This window comes from Neoarius graeffei, chromosome 6 (genome assembly GCF_027579695.1).
Source record: "Neoarius graeffei isolate fNeoGra1 chromosome 6, fNeoGra1.pri, whole genome shotgun sequence".
NCBI classification, from domain to species: Eukaryota; Metazoa; Chordata; class Actinopteri; order Siluriformes; family Ariidae; genus Neoarius; species Neoarius graeffei.
The window spans coordinates 70,896,969-70,917,948 of NC_083574.1; the positions used below are offsets into that span (position 1 = coordinate 70,896,969).

Consider the following 20,980-nt stretch of genomic DNA (forward strand, 5'->3'; position numbering starts at 1 on the left):
ACCACGCAAGTCGTTCTACCAAAGAATGGTTAAAGAAGAATAAAGTTGATGTTTTGGAATGGCCAAGTCAAAGTCCTGACCTTAATCCAACCGAAATGTTGTGGAAGGACCTGAAGCGAGCAGCTCATGTGAGGAAACCCACCAACATCCCAGAGTTGAAGCTGTTCTGTATGGAGGAATGGGCTAAAATTCCTCCAAGCCAGTGTGCAGGACTGATCAACAGTTACCGGAAACGTTTAGTTGCAGTTATTGCTGCACAAGGGGTCACACCAGATACTGAAAGCAAAGGTTCACATACTTTTGCCACTCAGACATGTAATACTGGATCATTTCTCAATAAATAAATAACCAAGTATAATATTTTTGTCTCATTTGTTTAACTGGGTTCTCTTTATCTACTTTTAGGACTTGTGTGAAAATCTGATGATGTTTTAGGTCATATTTATGCAGAAATGTAGAAAATTCTAAAGGGTTCACAAACTTTCAAGCATCACTGTAGGTAAGTGGGCAATGGCCAGGCTAGTTCAAGGTGACAGGAAAGCTATGGTAACTATAAGCCCCTCTTTACAACGGTGTTTAGCAGAAAAGCATCCCAGAATGTATGACACATCAAGCGAACCAAAATATCACTGCTCATCAAATCTGTGTTTTAAACCCATTTGTGGCAAAGCAAGGAAGGAACAAAAGAAAATAAATAGAAGTCATTTGCTGCTCCTAGTCATTCAGCACATGTGCGCACATGCATGCTCTCACACACACACACGAGAGGGAGCAAGAGCGCGCACGCAACAACTCCACTCATTTAAAAGGATCCTTCAGTGGATTTATTCTCAAACCTTTACTTTAGGGTTGTTTTACAATCAGGGTACAAAGTTTGTGTCACAGGGGTCCAAAATTCAAATTGATTCAAACTGGTTCTTGTACCAGTTTTTAAGTGAAGGACAAGTTAAAGAACAGATTTCAGGTAATTTTTTGACATGTGTATGGCAGTTTTGTGTAATCTGCTATAAGATGAAGATTAAGTGTAGCTTTAAGCAGGGCTGGGAGAAACAAATGAAGTGATTCTCGGAGAGGACATTTTTTTTTGACAATTCAGAATCCACTACTTCCATAGTGCTTTTAAATATAAGGCTGTAAGCTTTGTGTTAGTTGTCTCTAATATTTATGTCCCAATATCTTGACCACATTTTAGGATGAAAATAATCATTTTAGATATGTTATTTTATATTGAAAAATTAGCTGTCTCGGAGAGGACATTTTTTTTTGACACAATTACATACTAATTTGATCAAAATAGTCTGAAAACTTACTGCCATTCAACATTAAAACTTAACTATGTTTCCAATGATATGGAACCAAATATGTGTTTTATGGTATAAAGAATGATGTAAGTGCATCCCTTTTGGAGCTGCCTGTGGTCAAAAAAAGCACTTTTTCTAAATGACACGAGTAATTTTGCTAAATATGACATATATTGCCATACATTCACCAAAAATAACGTTATCACCAATTTTTTTTTCATTAGTAAATAGAGCTATCACAGAGCTACAATAAACAACCAAGTTTATTTAGTCAAGCCTTTTGATATTGAAGATAATAAGTGCTGAATGTGATTTTTAGCTTGCGTACCCTGATTGTAAAACAACCCTTTAAGTAGCTGCAGATTTCAGAAACTAAACTTTCATTTTCGGAGACAAAATGGTGTTCAAGAAAAATGAATTCTCTTTAAAATGCCAGATGGGCTTGACGTATGTGATGTAGTCATGTGGTGGTTCCTTGGAGCAAATCTGCTGTTTATATGTTCTGATTACATCGTAGTTTTGCTAGTTTTACAAGTATTTTACCGAATTTATGAGGTTTTAAACAAGTATGCCTCATCGTGTAGCATATAAATGCCACAATGAAGCTAAAAAGAAAGCACAAGCTGGAACTAGACTGCATTTCTGCAGAGAAAATGCAAAGTGGGCTTACTCAGGTGTGACAAAGTGTCACCAACAGAAACTGGATCAGACAAGTCCTCATGCTGCAAAAAATCCCCTTTTTTTTAATAACGTAAGAAAGTGTGTGTAGCAAAGTGTGCGCTTGCGTGCTCTAAAATGGCTCAACTCACAGAGCAACATGACACTTCACCCCTTTAAAAAAAAATAAAATAAAAATAAATAAATATATATATATATATATATATATATATATATATATATATATATATATATACACACACACACACACACACGTGTGTGTGTGTGTGTGTATGTATATATATATTTATTCTTTTTACACATGAACTACAGCTGGTGCTGGGTAGATTAACAGAGTATGTGGCATCCCCCCCCCCATTCAAATGAATGGGGTTTCGGGATAAAAACTTTGTATCATGTCACGCTGTGCGCTCTCAAATCTCTGTTTTAAAATCATGCCACACACTGTTAATCTACCGTTGAGCCATTTCAAACCAAATGATTGAAATGGTGTTGATCTCTTTAAGACAGTTTTCATTTTACAGGTCTCTGCACTATGCAGCTTACAGACTTGGTGGACTCATGGCTACTTGGGGAAAACAGTAAGGAGAGTTATTAGTGTGTGCGATAAGCACAAAGCAGTGTGAAGCACACTACTGTTCTTAAGTTTACTTTATTACTACTACTACAAATAATAATAATAATAATAATAATAATAATAAAACTTAAGAACAATAGTGTGCTTCACACTGCTTTGTGCTCATCATGTACACTAAACTCTCCTTACGGTTTTCCCCAAGTAGCCATGAGTCCACCAAGTGAATTTTCTGTAAGCTGCATAGCACAGAGACCTGTAAAATGAAAACTTGTTTTTTTTTTTTTTTAGATATATGCACACCATTCCAGCTCTGACATGGCCAGCCTGAAGTGGTGTAGTGCACTTGTATACAGCTTTTGGATGGACGCACCTGTTCTCTCGATTGTCTTTTTTTTCCCCCCACAGGAAAAAAAAAAAAAAAATCTTGGTTTGAAATGGCTCAACTCGCAGTGCAACATGACACTTCATGCTCCTAATTTTTTTTTAAAAACACATGAGCTGGTGCTGGGTAGATTAAGAGTGTGGCATGATTTAAAACAGATTTTGGAGCCTGAAGCGCACAGCGTGACACGGCACCAAGTTCTTCTCCAAAAACTCCAGTCATTTGAATGAGGGAAAAATGCCACATGCTCTTAATCTACACAGAACCAGCTGTAGATGTTTATATTAAAAAAAAAAAAAGAGCATGAAGTGTCACGTGCCACGAGTTGAGTCATTTTAAACAGATTTTAGAGCGTGCAGGCAGACACACACTTAGCCACACACTTTCTTAGATCATGATTTAAAAAAAAAAATAAAAAATCCAACGACTGCAGTGCAGGGTCTCATGTCTGATCCAGTTTGTCAGTGGCACTGTTCCAGCTGATCAAGCACACTTGGCAATTTCTCTGTGGAAATGCAGTCTAGTTCCAGCTTGTGCTTTCTTCATTTATATGCTACACAATGAGGCATCCTGATTTAAAAATTGAAATTCGGTAAAATACTTGTAAAACTAGCAAAACAACGATCAGGGATCGAAACGGGAATTTGGGAGCAGTGCCTCTCAGAGGTACTGGTCCGAATGGAGTAGCACTGGTCCGTATTTATAATTACAAATTTCAAGCCGATTTTATACATTTATTCATATAGCTAATACAACCATATTATACACGAGTGATCAATTTCAACTGTCTATAAACTTCTTCCTCAGTCATCTCATTATCATCACAATCATCGAAACCCTCATCCAGATCATCATCATTATCATCTATCGGGTCTTAGACCACATTATGCTGCGCCTCCTCGTCATCATCTTCCACCTCCTCATTCTGTCTCTCCTGGGGCTCTGCATCTCCTGCCACATACTCCCTCTCATCACCTGCAGGCTGCTCTGGCTCATCATACTTGTTGAGCGATATCCGTTTGTTTTGATAGCTGTCAGAAATGTCAAGCCGGGGCGTCGTGGCTCAGGTGGATAAGGCGCCATACCATAAATCCAGGGACCCGGGTTCGATTCCGGCCCGAGGTCATTTCCCGATCCCTCCCCGTCTCTCTGTCCTGCTCATTTCCTGTCTCTACACTGTCCTATCCAATAAAGGTGAAAAAAGCCCAAAAAAATATCTTTAAAAAAAAAAATGTCAAGCCAAGGACTTTTAAACTTTGCGGGGGTCTAATCTATCTGACCAATAGCGGTTCAAGTTACATTTGTCTTCACGGGCAGCAACGAAAATGAACGGGAAGAAACGAAACTTCGCGCAGGCGGCGCCCGCGTCTATGCCAACTTGACAAATGTCTCACAAAATCTATTGAAATTATCATAAACGGTAAAATAGACCAAGTTCTGCTTAAAATGGGCGAGAATCATTGATAGAAACCATCGAGGCAGTGAGTATAGCGCGGCAAGCCAGTCGCCCACTCGGTCGAGTACACTTCCTACTTTTGTTTTAAAAGACTCAGCCCCAGTGTATGATAGAACTGAGATCTTAAATTCTTTTAATAAGCACTTTGTGTCATCTGGGTCCTTGTTTGAAGCCACAAGAACTGTTCCCGTGCCTCACTGTACTACAAGCTCTGAAGCATTCTTTGGAGAACCGTTTACATTTGTACCTTTTACCGTGCAACAAGTACGTAAGGCTCTCAAAACTTTGAACCACAGTAAACCTCCCGGGCCAGATTTTATAGAGCCTTATTTTGTGAAAATGGCTGCTGATTTTATTGCACAGCCCATCACAACACTTTTTAATTTATCAATTGAAAACAAAGAACTACCTTCAGTTTGGAAGTCAGCCTTTGTTATTCCTCTTTTAAAAGGAGGTGATCCAGCAGTATTAACCAATTACAGGCCAATATCTAATTTCTGTATCCTGTCAAAAATCCTTGAATCTCTGGTGTGTGAGCAACTCAAAGATTTTTTATATTCAAACGACCTTCTTTCAAAGCTGCAATCAGGTTTTAGGAAAAAGCACAGTACTGTCACTGCTGCCACAAAAGTGATTAATGACATATTTGTTGCCCTTGATAAAAAACAGTACTGTGCTGCGCTTTTCATTGACCTGTCAAAGGCGTTCGACACTGTGGACCACACAGTTCTAAAGAAAAGGCTCTCCAGTTTTGGTCTTTCAGATCATGTAGTTTCCTGGTTCACAAATTATTTAAGTGATAGGACCCAATGTATCAAATATGATGACTTGTGTTCAGAATTTGTGGGTGTCCATAAGGGGGTGCCACAGGGTTCTATATTAGGTCCCCTCCTATTCATTATGTATATAAATGATGTGGGTCAAAATGTGTCTGATGCCAATATGCATTTCTGTGCCGATGACACAATCATTTACTGCTGTGGGTCATTCTCCTACTAATGCTGTTGAATCCTTGCAGAAGGCTTTTGATGGGATCCAGCACGCATTTCTGCAGCTAAAATCAGGGCTTTGAACCGGTTCAAGGAACGAAAACCGGGAACTTTTTCTATTTCACATGGAACAGAAACGAAATCAGAAACGTTATTATTTTTTATGTTCCGGAACAGAAACGCTTATTAAAAATAATGGTAACCGGTTAATACCGGTTTTTATTTCGTTCCTCAAAAAGTTTCCGTAGCCTACAAATAAAAAAGCCATTCTTCTCCTGCGCAAGTTTCTATGACCTGCTGGGGTTCACTTCCTGTGTGACGTTCGCTGACTGAATGGAGAGAGCGGGAAGGTGGACTACTATCACGTCTCCACGTGATAATAAGTGAGTAAGTGCATTACTGAGTGTCTGAGCAAAGAAGAGCCTGAACGATGCAACCTCCCTATTGGCTGTTTGTAAAAATGTATCAGTTGTTGCCCTTCCCACAGGAATCATCGCGGGCTCGAGAGACGAGACCTGATGAGTTAGTTCGTTGGTAGCAGAACAAAATGTCTGGACACAAATCGGGTTTTCAGAAAAGGAAAGGAAAGAAAATAAACGGAGGGTTGAAAATACAAAAAAGGAGGCAGAAAATGCAAAACGAGTTTTAAGGTAGGACAAATGGTTACTTTTTAAGGCAGCCCGCCGTGGCTGCAGGCTTTCAGTTGTCATTGAATGGTTACTTTTCTGAGGCAGCCCGCCGTGGCTGCCTGCAGGCTTATTTATTATAGTCCATTTAGTTAAAATAGTTGATATAAAATGTTTATAGTTATGTGATGGTTGTCCTGATTTAGACTGGTGGTTTTTTTTTTTTTTAGAGGGGGTGGGGGGTGGTGTTGCGCGATGTTGCACCCGGGTCCAGATTAGGGCAGAACCGGCCCTGGCTACATTTCAGGTGTAGTTTGTTTTATGTATGTATGTACTTGCATAGATGTGTACTTGGTCTTCCAATATGGCGCCTAACAAAATCTCGCAGCGCGGTGACGTCATGCGGTAGCCCTCTATAGGGCCTGACTAGCCTTTGGTAACACACTAAACGAATTCTCTTTCATTTTTGGCACTTTTTCTGTTTGTGTAGATGGGAAGACATACTGAGAATCCAAATCACCAACATTTGAAATAATAATTGTTTTGAATTATTTCTTGTCTTATTTCATGAAGGTTGGAATAGAATTAGCCTACATTTGGCTTAAGCTGGATGAGACAGACATAATTTTATAGCCATTTGTTAAACAGCTGACAGGGAACGTAATTAACCGTTCCGGGAACGAAATTTTTTTGTTCTAACCGGTTCGGGAACGTCTATTTAATGGTGGAACCCAAAACCGGAAACGTTAAAATTCCGTTTCTGTTCGGAACGAACCAATAGGAAAAAAATTCTGGTTCAAAGCCCTGGCTAAAATTAGTATTTAACGCGGACAAGACTAAACAAATGTTTTCAAAGCCAAGGAAGGGACTGTTAAACATCCCCACAGTATTCACACTCTTGAGGGAAATGAAATAGAGGTGGTCCACTCGTATAAATATCTTGGTATCCTGCTTGATGACACCCTGACATTCAAAGCCCACATTGAAAATCTTGTTAAGAAACTTAAACTGAAGCTGGGTTTTTTATTTAGAAATAAATTTTGTTTTTCTTTTGATGTTAAGAAGCGCCTTGTCGCTGCAACTTGTTTATCTATTTTAGACTATGGAGACTTGTTGTATATGAACGCTTCAGCTCAATGCCTGAATAAGATTGACTCTGTGTATCATGCTGCCCTGAGGTTCATCACTAATTGTAGGGCCTTGACCCATCACTGCGAACTATATTCCCGAGTCGGATGGCCGTCACTGTCTACCAGGAGGCTGACTCACTGGTATACCTTTATATACAAGGCAATACTCGGACTACTGCCACCCTACATCAGTAACCTAATCACACTGAGGAACCTCGACTCTTATGGCCTGCGCTCTGATCATTTGCTGCTCTCTGTCCCATCCGTCCGCACAGAGCAGGGAAAAAGAGCTTTTGTTTTCTCTGCCCCTACCACCTGGAACAAGCTGCAAAAGGACTTAAAAATAAAAGAACTTATTCCATTGAGCGATTTTAACTCCAGACTGAGAGCACTTGAGACGGCGTCCCTGATTTGTAACTGTTTTAAATTATTTTTTTTTCTTTAGACTCCTGTAAATTGCAATTTTAATTTTGTAACCCGTGCTGCCTCTTGGCCAGGACGCCCTTGTAAAAGAGATTATTAATCTCAATGGGTCTTCTTTCCTGGTAAAATAAAGGTTTAATAATAATAAAAAAAAAAACGTCACTAGTCGCCCGCACCCTTTCCAACTCGCATTGGCGAGTGGACGACCGCCCGTTTCGATCCCTGACGATGTAAACAGAATATAAACAGCTGAGTTGCTCCAAGTGACCACTACATGATGGGATCGCATACGTCAAGCCCATCTGGCATTTTAAAGGAAATTCGTTTTTCTTGAACACCATTTGGTCTCCGAAAATGCAAGTTTGATTTTTGAAATCTGCAACTACTTAAAATAAGTTTGAGAATAAATCCGCTGGAGGATCCCTTTAAAGCCTATAATTAAATGGGAGAATTTTAATTTGTTTAATTTGCTCAGCCAGTATACTCACAGGTAAAAGTCCCCATAATCTTCCCTTCCAGTTTCCTGGCCACAGAATCGCAAAGTTGTGAGGCAATGTCAGCTGCTACATTCTTAGCTTCAAAACACAAGACCACACGACTTGTCACAAAAATATATTGCATAAACACATTTCCATTAAAAAAAAAAAAAAAAAAACTTGATTATGCAAAAATGGTAAATACGCCTTTAAACTGGTTATAACAAATTATGTATGATAGAATATTGTGCAGTCTAACCAAAAAAAAAAAAAAAAATCACGTTTCAGGAGATATGCTCACCCTTATGACATACATTCTAGATCACGATGTTCTTTGTACAACACTCATGAGAAACAAACAAGGACTAACACAAAGGTTTGGACACACCAACATTTTTTCTTTATTTTTATTAGTTTCCCCATTGGGCGGCACGGTGGTGTAGTGGTTAGCGCTGTCGCCTCACAGCAAGAAGGTCCTGGGTTCAAGCCCCGTGGCCGGCGAGGGCCTCTCTGTGCGGAGTTTGCATGTTCTCCCCGTGTCCGCGTGGGTTTCCTCCGGGTGCTCCGGTTTCCCCCACAGTCCAAAGACATGCAGGTTAGGTTAACTGGTGGCTCTAAATTGACCGTAGGTGTGAATGTGAGTGTGAATGGTTGTCTGTGTCTATGTGTCAGCCCTGTGATGACCTGGCGACTTGTCCAGGGTGTACCCCGCCTTTCGCCCGTAGTCAGCTGGGATAGGCTCCAGCTTGCCTGCGACCCTGTAGAACGGGATAAAGCGGCTAGAGATAATGAGATATGAGTTTCTCCATTGTAGAACGATGCTGAGGGGCAGCACAGTGGTTAGCACAGCCACCTCACAGCAAGAAGGTTCTGGGTTTGAGTCCAGCAGCTGACCGGGGTCCTTTCTGTGTGGAGTTTGTATGTTCTCCCCGTGTCCATGTGGGTTTCCTCCGGGTGCTCCGGTTTCCCCCACAGTCCAAAGACATGCGGTTAGGCTAACTAGCTACTCTAAAATGCCCATAGGTGTGAAGGGTTGAGAGGAGAAAACCTTTAGAAGGCAGCAACAGGAAACCACGACTGTAATTGTCCTTAGAAACTCTGATGGACGTCAGAGCGGCTATGTCACTGTTGTGATGTGCCAAATAGATGGCTGGATAGAACGATGCTGAAGGCACAAAAATGTGTGGTTTTCATAAGCAAGACATTTTACATTCTTCGAAGCAAACTGTTTGTTCTGATGACAGCTTTGCACACACTTGGGATTCTCAACCACCTTCATGAGAGTCACCTGGAATGGTGAAGGGGTTCCAACAAGTGCTCGGCATGTGTGGGCCGCTTTTATTTCACTCTGCGGCCCAATTCTTCCCAAACCCTATCAATCAGATTTAGGTCAGGTGATTGTGGAGCAGAGGCCATCTGATGCAGCACTCCATTCTCGTTCTTGGTTAAGTAGACCTTACATAGTCTGGAGGTGCGCTTTGGGTTGTTGTCCTGCTGAAAAACAAACGATGGTCCCACTAAGAATAAAACCGATGGGATGGAATGTTATGTTGTTGCAGAACACAGTTATGGTGATGCTGGTAAAGTGCGCCTTCAATTTTGAATAAAATCACAAACAGCATCACCAGCAAAGCACCTCCACACCATCACACCTCATCTTTCATGCTTCACGGTGGGAACCACACATGCAGGCACCATCCGTTCCCCTTTTCTGCATCTTACAAAGACACGGCGGTTGGAACCGAAAATCTCAAATTTGGATTTAGCAGACCAAAGGATAGATTTTTCACGAGCCTAACGTCCATTCCTTGTGTTTCTTGGCCCAAGCCAAGAAAGAAGCTCCTCTTCTGATTGGCCTCTCTCAGTCATGGTTTCTTTGCAGCAATCCATTCATAGAACTCTGGCTCAGGCTCTAATCTAAGGTGCTGTTAATTGGAGATTTCTGAGGATGGTAACGAATACACTTATCCTCTGCAGCAGAGCCAAGTCTTGAACTTCCTTTCCTTTCCTGGGACTGTCCTCATGAGAGCCAGTTTCATCATGGCATTTAATGGTTTTTGCAATTGCACTTGAAGATGTATTCAAAGTAGTTGCAATTGTCTAGACTGACTGACCTTAATGTCTTAAAGTAATGACGGGCTGTCGTTTCTTGACATGTGCTTCTTGACATATGGATTACTACAGTTGTCGAATAGGGCTATTTACTGTATACCTCAACAGAACTGATGGTCTCAAATACATCAAGACAAGAAATTGCACTAATTAACTTTTGACAAGGCGCATCTGTTCACAAAAAGCATTCCAGGTGCATGGATGCAAATGGCGCGCCTTTTGGCAGATGCCGCCTTTTTCACGGTTGTCTGGGGGACTTGTGTGAATCGCGCAGATCCGATGAGGTGGGGTTTTTTTGGGGGGGGGGGTTGGAGTGTCTGATTATAATTTCTCGTCTCGTCGTCTTCTGCTTATCCGGGACCGGGTCGCGGAGGCAGCAGAAAGCTGCGCAAGTAAAGCCAATTGGCTGCGCGCCATTATCTGCTGCTGGCTGCACTTCACTGCACGCATCAGTCCAACGCAAGTTACGTAATTGGCTTTACGTGCGCAGCTTTCTGATTTACTGTTTTCTTCTCATACTTGTACTTCCTATGTTTCATGGACTGTAACGGCATTTGCTTATTTAGTAATTTTAATACAGAATTTACTTTGATGAAATTATAATCAGACACTCCAATGCGGCCCCCCCCCAAAAAAAAAGAAAAAACTCATCGGATCTGTGTGATTCACACAAGTCCCCCAGACAGGCGTGAAAAAGGCGGCATCCGCCAAAAGGCGCGCCGTTTGCATCCATGCAGGTGACTACCTCATGAAACTGGTTAAGATAATGCCAAGTGTGCAAAGCTGTCATTAAGGTAAACAGTGGCTACTTTAAAGAATCTAAAATATGAAACCTTAAACACTTGTTTACCACCTAACTTTTCATAGTTTTGATTTCAATATTGTTCTACAATATAGAAAATGGTCAAAATAAAGAAAAACCCTATGAATGAGTGAGTAGGTATGCCCAAACCTTTGACTGGTACTATATACTAAGTACATAATCGTTTGAAGGGGCGTGGACATACCAATTAGGTGATCTTTCATCTTCTCCAGAACTGGTTCCATATCTTGCAGAGTCAGGGTCTTTGAGCCAACCAGGCCTTTCAGCACTCCAAACATACCACCAATAGCACCTTTTCTGGCTCTGTAAAGTAAGTAACCGTTATGCATACAGGACACTTTTTCAATGGAATAAAAACATGCATTCTATTCCTTTCTAGCAGGTTCCATTCATTTGGTTTGATAGCATACAATATTGTTAGCATATCGCATATCCTACATGTATTATGTCACTCTACCCAATGGAGAACGAGCACTGAATAGGGTTTACGATATTGCATGGTCGTCAAGACATGACATCACACGGAGACGTTAAACTTCTGCGCTAGCGAATGCCTGACAATTTGTCAACACACATGGCCGTCAGGTTTGTTTTGTTAAAATACAGAAAATTTTGAGAGAACTTTGAAAAAAAAAAAGCGTTGCAACACCCAAAAGGAAGGTGTAATGTATAATAATAATAATAATAGGGGAGGCACGGTGGTGTTGTGCCTGTCTTTGGACTGTGGGGGAAACTGGAGCACCCGGAGGAAACCCACGCACTCCGGTTTCCCCCACAGTCCAAAGACATGCAGGTTAGGTTAACTGGTGACTCTAAATTGACCGTAGGTGTGAATGTGAGTGTGAATGGTTGTCTGTGTCTTTCAGTGCATTTACATGCACATCCAAATCGAGTTACTGTCGGTAATCGAGCTAAGGGTCCCAGCAGGGGTGCCAGAGAAATCCAATCCTACATGCACACAAGTTAATCGAGCTATTGTGAGGTACATTGTGCACCCGAGCCACAGGTGGCGCTACACGCCCCATCGTGTTGGTACACTTCCGGTTGTCGTCATGAAGAAGAGCTATTCAAGAGTATAAACAAAGTTATCAGCAGTGTTGCCAGATACTGCTGACGTTTTCCAGCCCAAAACATGTTCAAATCTGCCAAAATGCACTTAAAACCGCCCAATCTGGCAACACTGGCAGTTCCGTGTTCAAGCTGTTCGGCTTGCTCTAACAGACTGTATGGCTACAAACTGTCCTGCGCAGACCACTGTTTTGTAAGACAGCTTATTTTGCACAATTGCATATTTTTCTAAAGTCCATTTTTTGCTTACAAAAATATTTTTCTAAAGTCCATTTTTTGCTTACAAATTAACTCATGTCTTAATAAACACACAAAGTTCAATTGTTTTGTTTTTATTGACATTCTTCAGATGTTGGACATCTATATATACACACACACACACACACACACACACACAAATACAGTGACTTGTTTATGTACACAATTCACAGCTATGCAACAGCTGTACAGATGTATTTGGTGATACAGTAAGTGAGCTAAATTTTAACAGTGCAAACAATGCCACAAAAAGAAAAGATTCATGCCGTTGTCATGCCGACCGAGGCTGTTGTGTTTCCCGCTTGTGGTCTCGTCACTTCCGGAAGGGGCAGTGCTGAATACGTAGCTCGATAGGGTTTACATGCACTAAGTAGCTCGGCAGAAAATCGCATAAACTAGGTCGTGTAGCTCGATTCCGAGAAATCAAGTTCGGTTCAATTTCAGCCGAATTAAGGTGTATACATGGCATTTTGAACTTCGATTTCAGTCGAGCAACGGCAGAAATTCGATTCTCTCTATGTGCATGTAAACGCACTGTATGTGTCAGCCCTGTGATGACCTGGCGACTTGTCCAGGGTGTACCCCGCCTTTCGCCCGTAGTCAGCTGGGATAGGCTCCAGCTCGCCTGCGACCCTGTAGAACAGGATAAAGCGGCTAGAGATAATGAGATGAGGGCTGGATTTTTCTTCATGGTATATCAGATATATTCCATTCAGCAAGCATGATATTGAACTTGTCTTTGACTCGTTCAAGATCATGCTAGCTGAATGGAATCTCTCTGATATACCACTCAACGCCAACCAATATTATTTAAACTAGGGCTGGGACATTAGCGCGTTAATTTCGATTAATTAATCACACAAATATCAACGCGTTAAAAAAAATAACGCATTTTAATCGCACACTATAACAGACATGTCCTTCTGCATTAGAGCAGTGGAGAGTGGCATTACGTCTGATGGTGTACACAGCCTTCTGGAAACTCAGAAGTCGTCGTTTGGGATTTTACCTGTGGGGGGCAGCACTAATGCGGGACGGAATACAGCCGGACGGAAACAGAAAAAGAACAGGAGAAGAAGAACGCCGGCTTTCAAAGGACGCTGGCACTTTTTTAATGGATCACTTTATGTTGAACTGTTTGTCTTGGCCAATGTTATTCACAGTTGGACTGAATTTGATTTAATTTCTCTGATTTTTTTTGTAATCATTTCAACTGTTGATAAATCAACAAAGTGTGTTAAAGCCTCAGAGGCAACAGAGATGTTTTCTAACAGGGTTTACCTTGTTCTGAATGTACTTGAAAGTATTGCGTTTTACCCAAAAAAAAAAAAAAAAAGTTATAGGTTTACAGAAGATCTACCTATACCTATAAAGCTACCTGAATTTCTGAAATTAACTTTCCTAAATATGCTGAACTTTATGGCAGAATTTGCACTGGCTTGTTGATCTTGGTTTTGAAAAAAAAACAAAACAATATTTTGTTGATTTAAGCTTATGTATTGTCATTCAAAATCCATGTGGAAAAAATGTCTTTCTACCTGTTCTCAAGTCAGATATTTCTATGCGATTAATTTCGATTAATTAATTTCAAAGGCTCTAATTAATTAGATTAAAATTTTTAATCGCGTCCCACCCCTAATTTAAACATTTGATTGCATCATCATTGCGAGTTTATACTGATGTAAAGATCAGCAAATTAAAGTTGAAATTCTCATCTCCGATTTGGATAGGCTATTGCTTTTAACGGCAAACATTGTTACAAAGCAGCTTTATAGAAATTTGGTTGTAGATTTAAAAATCACAAAAGAGCAAGCCAGAGGCAACAGGGGCCTAGGTGGCACTGAAGATGGTGGATATTAAGTCATTACAGTTTACAGATGTCGACGGATAAAGACAAAACAGTATCATGTCGGTCTTGAATGAACGTAGAGTACCAGGATATTGTGACCAATGGCCCTTTTCCACTACCCTTTTTCAGCTCGCTTCAGCTCACTTCAGCCCGACACGGCTCGCGTTTCGACTACCAAAGAACAGCACGACTCAGCTCGCTTCAGCCCTGCTTAGCCCCTAAAACTCGCACCGTTTTGGAGTGGGGCTGAAGCGAGCCAAACCGTGCCGAGTGAGGCTGGGGGCGTGAGCAGACACTCCCCTGTGCACTGATTGGTGAGGAGGAGTGTCCTCACATGCCCACACACGCCCCGCGAGCACGCTGGGATCTGTAAACACCGCAAACCCGGAAGAAGGAGAATTACGAATTACGAGAATTATGAAGCCTTATGCGCCTCGCCTCATCTATACGCTCTTGCCAGTATCTGTCCGCGTTGTCGGTGACAACAAGCCACAGCACCAAGACCAGCAACACTAACGACTCCATGTCCTCCATGTTTATTGTTTACTATCCGGGTCGTGAGACTACCGCTTAAAAGCTCACTGATGTCACTGTTTGCGCTGCTTAACGACATCACGTGACGTCCACCCACTTTCGCTAACTCCACCCAATGTGTCCACCCACTTCCAGCCAGCACGGTTCAGCGCGGTTGTAGTCGAAATGCAACTCCAACAGCCCCACTCAGCTCGACTCAGCACGGCACGGCTCAGCCCAACTCAGCCGCGTTTGTAGTGGAAAAGCGGCACAAGTGTCCTGGAATGGGTCCGGCAGAGTTGTTATAGTTTTGAGATTTTCATTAGTTTTTATTTAGCCCGTTTTATTTTTTTTTTTATTTCAGTTTAGTTTTATTTTAAGGAATTGACTAGTTTTAGTTTAGTTGTTCAGGTACTCTACAACCATAAAAGTCCCATAATAACTAGACAGGAAACAAGCTGTTTACTGTTTAGCTGCGACTTATATTGCGTTGTCAACTACACTGATCAAACACCAAACTAATGCTTAGCAATACTGAAAATGTGACAGAGGGTCGGTGATCACTCTGAACATGGTCAAACACGAGCATCAGTGAGCATGTTTATAGCCAACAAAATCCACGTTTAACGAAATGAAACTGGAATTAGTTAGTTTTCATTTTTTAAACTGTTTATTTCAGTTCATTTTTTTTCCACTGCGAGTTCAAGTCTTAGTTTTAATTAACTTAAAATGAACACGAAGGCTCAGGCGAATCAATGATTTTAGCGACAGTTCACAGCAACAGAAGGTAAGTGCAGAAAACTCCAAGCAGAAGTAGATCAGAATGATTTGGGTAGGTCCAGAGCACAAGAGTGTCAGTATCAAGTACCATCACATCTGACGACAGGAGTACAGCTTGATGGTGCATTGGGGGGCTGGGGTTGTTTATTAGGTATGCTCCTATCCTACAGACAAAACTAAGGTGGGGTTTACATTAGACCGTATCAGCGGATTATCAGATTAACGTTTTAAAAACGATTAGTGTGCACACAGCAACGCCAATACACGATTCGCGTGCACACAGCAACACCAATAGACGGATACGCTCGGCTCTGCAGGCATCCTGCGCTCCAAATCACTCCGCCCTGAACAGTGAGTGCCCTCTGGAGGGTGCGCACTCCGGCCCTGCGCAGCTCACAGAGCGCGCGAGTGAAGCACACGAGCAGTGATTCGGGACTGAGCCGCTGTGTGTGTGCTCTCAGTGCATGTCGGGCATGCGCGTCACTTACCACTTGCAAGTGGAAGGATGGCAAGCCTAAAGACAATCATAACTACACAATGAGCAGTATTTGCATCAGTATTTGCAGTATTTTCATACTTTTATACTCTTTAATGAAAGGTGATACAAGGCGGAAGTCCGCGCCGTTTTTCAGCAGTCGCGTCACATGACCAATGCCAGCGAATCAGGAAGGTGGATGTCACAGTGACGTTGTCCAATGACGACGCCAGCTAGAGCTCAGCACAGCGTATCCTCAATGTTTACACAGCACCAGACCAGACACGATCTGGATTCAATACGTGGACCCTGGCGGATTCCCGTTTCCCGGCGTTTCCAGGTGTTTTAATGTAAACGGACAGTGCATCCGCGAAGAAAACGAGACAGATACGGTCTAATGTAAACTTGGCCTAAGGTGGTGTTTACATTAGACCGTATCTGTCTCGTTTTCATCGCGGATGCACTGTCCGTGCACATTAAAACGCCGGAAAACGACTCCACAGGCGGAACAACTTGAATCCGCCAGGGCCCACGTATTCAACCCAGTTCGTATTTGAACCGTTGCTGTGTAAACATTGAGAAATGAGGAAACGCTGTGCTGAGCTCTAGCTGACCTCGTCATTGGACAACGTCACTGTGACATCCACCTTCCTGATTCGCTGGCGTTGTTCATGCCACATTGGTCATGTGACGTGACTGCTGAAAAACTGCGCGGATTTCACTTCCTGCTATTGTTTCCGCCTTGTATCACCTTTTTGTTTTTCATTAAAGAGTATAAAAGTATGAATATAATGCTTTGTCATTCTTAATGTTGTTCATGGTAAGATGCAAATACTGCCCATTGTGTAGTTATGATTGTCTTTAGGCTTGCCATCCTTCCACTTGCAAGTGGTGAGTGACTTGCGCATGCCCGATATGCACCGAGATCACACACACAGCGGCTCAGTCCCGAATCACTGCTCGTGCGCTCCACTCGCGCGCTCTGTGAGCTGCGCAGGGCCGGAGTGCGCACCCTCCAGAGGGCACTCGCTGTTCAGGGCGGAGTGATTTGGAGCGCAGCCGCTGAGCCGCACTCAAGTTTATTTACACATTTCAACTTACGTGCCGTCTAATTAGTCATGTGATTAGCGTATCCGTGTATTGGCGTTGCTGTGTGCACGCTAATCGTTTTAAAAACGTTAATCTGATGATCCGCTGATTCGAAATAATGTAAACAGGGCCTAATACCCTGTCCACACTAGGGATTTTGTACCGATACGAAACTACTTTCGTACCGCAACACCTGTCCACACTAGCAACTATACCGGTACTGTAGCGGTATAACTGTATCGGTACGAAACCCACAAATGTATGGGTTTCGTACCGGTACAGTATCGGTACTGTAGCGCTTCGCTGTAGTGTGGACAGATGAAGCGGCTCTGTATCGATACAAATATAATGCGCATGCGCAAAGTCACACACCTCAATCGATGTCTTCGCTGAATAAAATGGTGAAGAACGGAGATTCGTTTGTTTCTTTCTCAACTGCCTCGTGCGTTTTATACGATTCGACTGAATAAATGAGCACCAGAAATACAGACTGTACACTGACAAAAAGCACACACACACACGTCGTTTCATCCGTACGGAAGCCGAGAGAGGCCCTTCATATAATCCTTTTTTTTTTTTATTCACCTTGTTATCCTGAGATAACGACATAATTCAAGATCTCGAGAAAACAAACACAACTAATTCGAGATCTCGAGAAAACAAAACAATTATTCCGTGATCTCGAGTAAACAGCTGAGAAATGGTTCATTCAGGTGCGCCAAGAGACTTGTGATACGCTGACTTTGGGGCTATTTCTCATTCTGTATAGACGCAACTTTGGTCATTAGAATGTCTGGAATAATCGATCACCTAATAAGGCGATATTTTGATCAGGGGTTGGCACAGGGAGAGATTGCATTAAGTCTTTTAATAAGGGATAATTTCAAAATTAGTCCGCGGCACTTCCGCAGAAGACTGGCCCGGCTTCGTCTCTACCGACGGAGATACAGTGATCCAGCTGAGATTATGAAATAATTGTTTTGTTTTCTCGAGATCACGGAATAATTGTTTGTTTTCTCGAGATCTCGAAATAACGGATGCCATATATTCTCGGAAGGAAGTTACTTGGTAACCACGGAAACATTTCGCGCACGCGCATTTCAACTACCGTGAAAGAAAACCGCAAACATTTCTCGCTAGTGTGGACAGATGCACTAAACTGTACCGGTATACTTTGTATCGATACAGTTATACCACTATCGTACCGGTACAAGTGTGAACACAGCAAAATAGTGTTTCAACCTAGACAGTGTCTTCGTCCCAAACACTAATAAGTAGACTATAGCTGTGTTCACATATATACCGGTACGATAGTGGTATAACTGTATCGATACAAAGTATACCGGTACACTTTAGTGCATCTGTCCAGGTCATATAGTCAATATAAAACTGGTATGACATTTAGTTCATGTTAGCCATCTCAGTTTATGCCAGCACGTCGTTCACTTGCATTGGTTTGCTAGATATATTAGTACAATAACCTAACACGGACATCAAAATGAGCAACATTTTGAACCAGAAAACGTTGAACACTACTCCAGCAGCATTGGTACCTCTGCTACCAAGAAGTTTAGTTCATGTTATACACACTAAAGATTTATATGCCAGAAATGAACTTAAACACACTTCAAACATCTCTCATCTCATCTCATTATCTCTAGCCGCTTTATCCTGTTCTACAGGGTCGCAGGCAAGCTGGAGCCTATCCCAGCTGACTACGGGCGAAAGGCGGGGTACACCCTGGACAAGTCGCCAGGTCATTACAGGGCTGACACATAGACACAGACAACCATTCACACTCACATTCACACCTACGCTCAATTTAGAGTCACCAGTTAACCTAACCTGCATGTCTTTGGACTGTGGGGGAAACCGGAGCACCCGGAGGAAACCCACGCGGACACGGGGAGAACATGCAAACTCCACACAGAAAGGCCCTCGCCGGCCATGGGGCTCGAACCCGGACCTTGCTGTGAGGCGACAGTGCTAACCACTACACCACCGTGCCGCCCACTTCAAACATCAAGAAAGCTAATAAAGAAAAACTAGACATGTGGCCTTGCTATGAACCTGTACCTGTCTGGATCAATTCGAAAATAAAATCTCAGTTAATCTGCTGGTGAGACTAATAATTCTACGTAAATACAAGGACTTGTACTTGATGGATCATGCTAACAATCATCTTGGAGAGATGCGCGAGAGACATGTGTGACATTTAACAAGCAAGCTAAACCGACTGTCTGCTAGCTGCACACTAGGGTTCCACTATTGACCCATCCCACGTGACGTCACGACAAATGCGGCTGCCATTTTGGACATGAACTACCAGTAGTCTACCACAGCCAACAACGAGGAACGACGGCGAAGCATCGAAAGGAATATAGCCATCAAAGGAAGTTTTTACTTTCAGCAAGACTTCCATCATGCCATTATATTGTTGTGCACCTGGATGTAGTAACCATCAACACACAAGGCAAGATTTATCATTTTATCGGATCCCCACAGATGCTGACCGACGGAGAAGATGGATAGCGGCCATTAACAGGAAAGATTGGCAGCCCTCGGCATACCAACGCTTGTGTAGTGACCACTTTGTTGGAGGCAAGACGAATAAAATTAGCCAGAAAAGGCATTACATTGCTGTTAACATTTTGTGGCGGCGAGTGTGTAACCAAATAGGTTAAAATAACCCATTGTAACCTCTTTGTTCTTCTGTAGTAGCTATTAGCTAACGACATTAGCTAACGCTGTGTTCCTTTGCTGTTGGTAGACTGTAGGACAGATCAGAGGTAATGTCCTACAAATAAGTGTTCAAAACAATAGGAGCATGTATTTGTCTCTTAAATCCAGGCCGTTCCCTGTAATCTGTAACAACGGTTAGAGAAAGTAATGGCAAATAGTGAGTGCACAAACCATAGAAGGGAAACTGTACACAGCGCCAGGGCAGTGTGATGGCATGTCTACTTTTAGATTGTTAGCTTATCAATGAACACACTCGTCACTCGACGAGTTTCACGTCTTTACGACAGATACTTAAATGTGTGTTAGGTATTATTGTTGCAGTCTAAGCAGTCATCTTCCTCGCATTCAAACCGAAGTCCACTTCATGTCCAAAATGGCGGTCGCGTTTACGAAGGTCACGTGAGTGGGAAGGGTCAATAGAAGCTGTGTCTGTTTCCTGAGCAATACAAAAAAAAAAAAAAGCGCAATACTCAGAGTTTGTTCTATTAAACTAAGTAATATAAAATTAGATCATACTGACTGTACAGCCACTGCCAACGCCTTTGATCTAAAAGGTAGGACTATTGAATATTAAATGTCTTGCGTCTAAAATGCCAAGTATTAACGAACTTCTTACTGATCAGGAGTTTAATGTATTGTGCTCAACAGAAACATGGATTAAACCAATTGAGTATGTAGCATTAAATGAAGCTAGTCCTCCTGGATACAATTGTATACACTAGCCTCGTCTAACTGGCAGAGGAAGTGGCGTCACGGTTATTCATAATTACCTAGGCGTGACACAAAAACCGGGACATAAATTCAATATGTTTGAAGTTCTTCATATGAATGTGTGTCGCCACAAAAAACTCCTCAATTCCATTACTTCTTATTTACGGGCCCCCGGGGCCATATTCCGAGTTTCTTTCTGAATTTTTGGATTTCATCTCAGACCTGATTATTTCCTTCAAGAAAGCCTTAGTTGTTGATTTTAATATTCACTTCAATAACTTCAAGACATGGCTTTGAGGTGCATTCATGCTCATCATGCCCAAAACTGCCAATCACCTCATCAACCACTTGCTTTTAATCACCAAAGAACTCCTATAAAAAGCATTTATCATAAGGAAAAACACTGGAAGAGAGATAAAAAGGTCAAGTAAACTTTTGAACTAACACTATTCCCACAAATATTTGGCAATAGGGGTGTTCACACGGCACATATTTGCACCGATGCTGCACCGATGTATTTTG

At 42.0% G+C, this 20,980-nt stretch overlaps 1 protein-coding gene across 2 annotated transcripts in view; it reads right to left on the reverse strand.

Annotated features, from left to right (window-relative positions):
* srpra (SRP receptor subunit alpha) overlaps nucleotides 1-20,980 on the reverse strand; it is a 141,593-nt gene that overhangs the window by 52,898 nt on the left and 67,715 nt on the right. For both annotated transcript variants that reach the window (XM_060924039.1, XM_060924038.1), the window contains exons 8-9: nucleotides 11,158-11,276; nucleotides 8,051-8,137 (exon numbers count right to left, since the gene is read on the reverse strand). In XM_060924039.1, coding sequence (XP_060780022.1) covers nucleotides 8,051-8,137; nucleotides 11,158-11,276 — 206 coding nt within the window. The remainder of the gene's footprint in view (nucleotides 1-8,050; nucleotides 8,138-11,157; nucleotides 11,277-20,980) is intronic.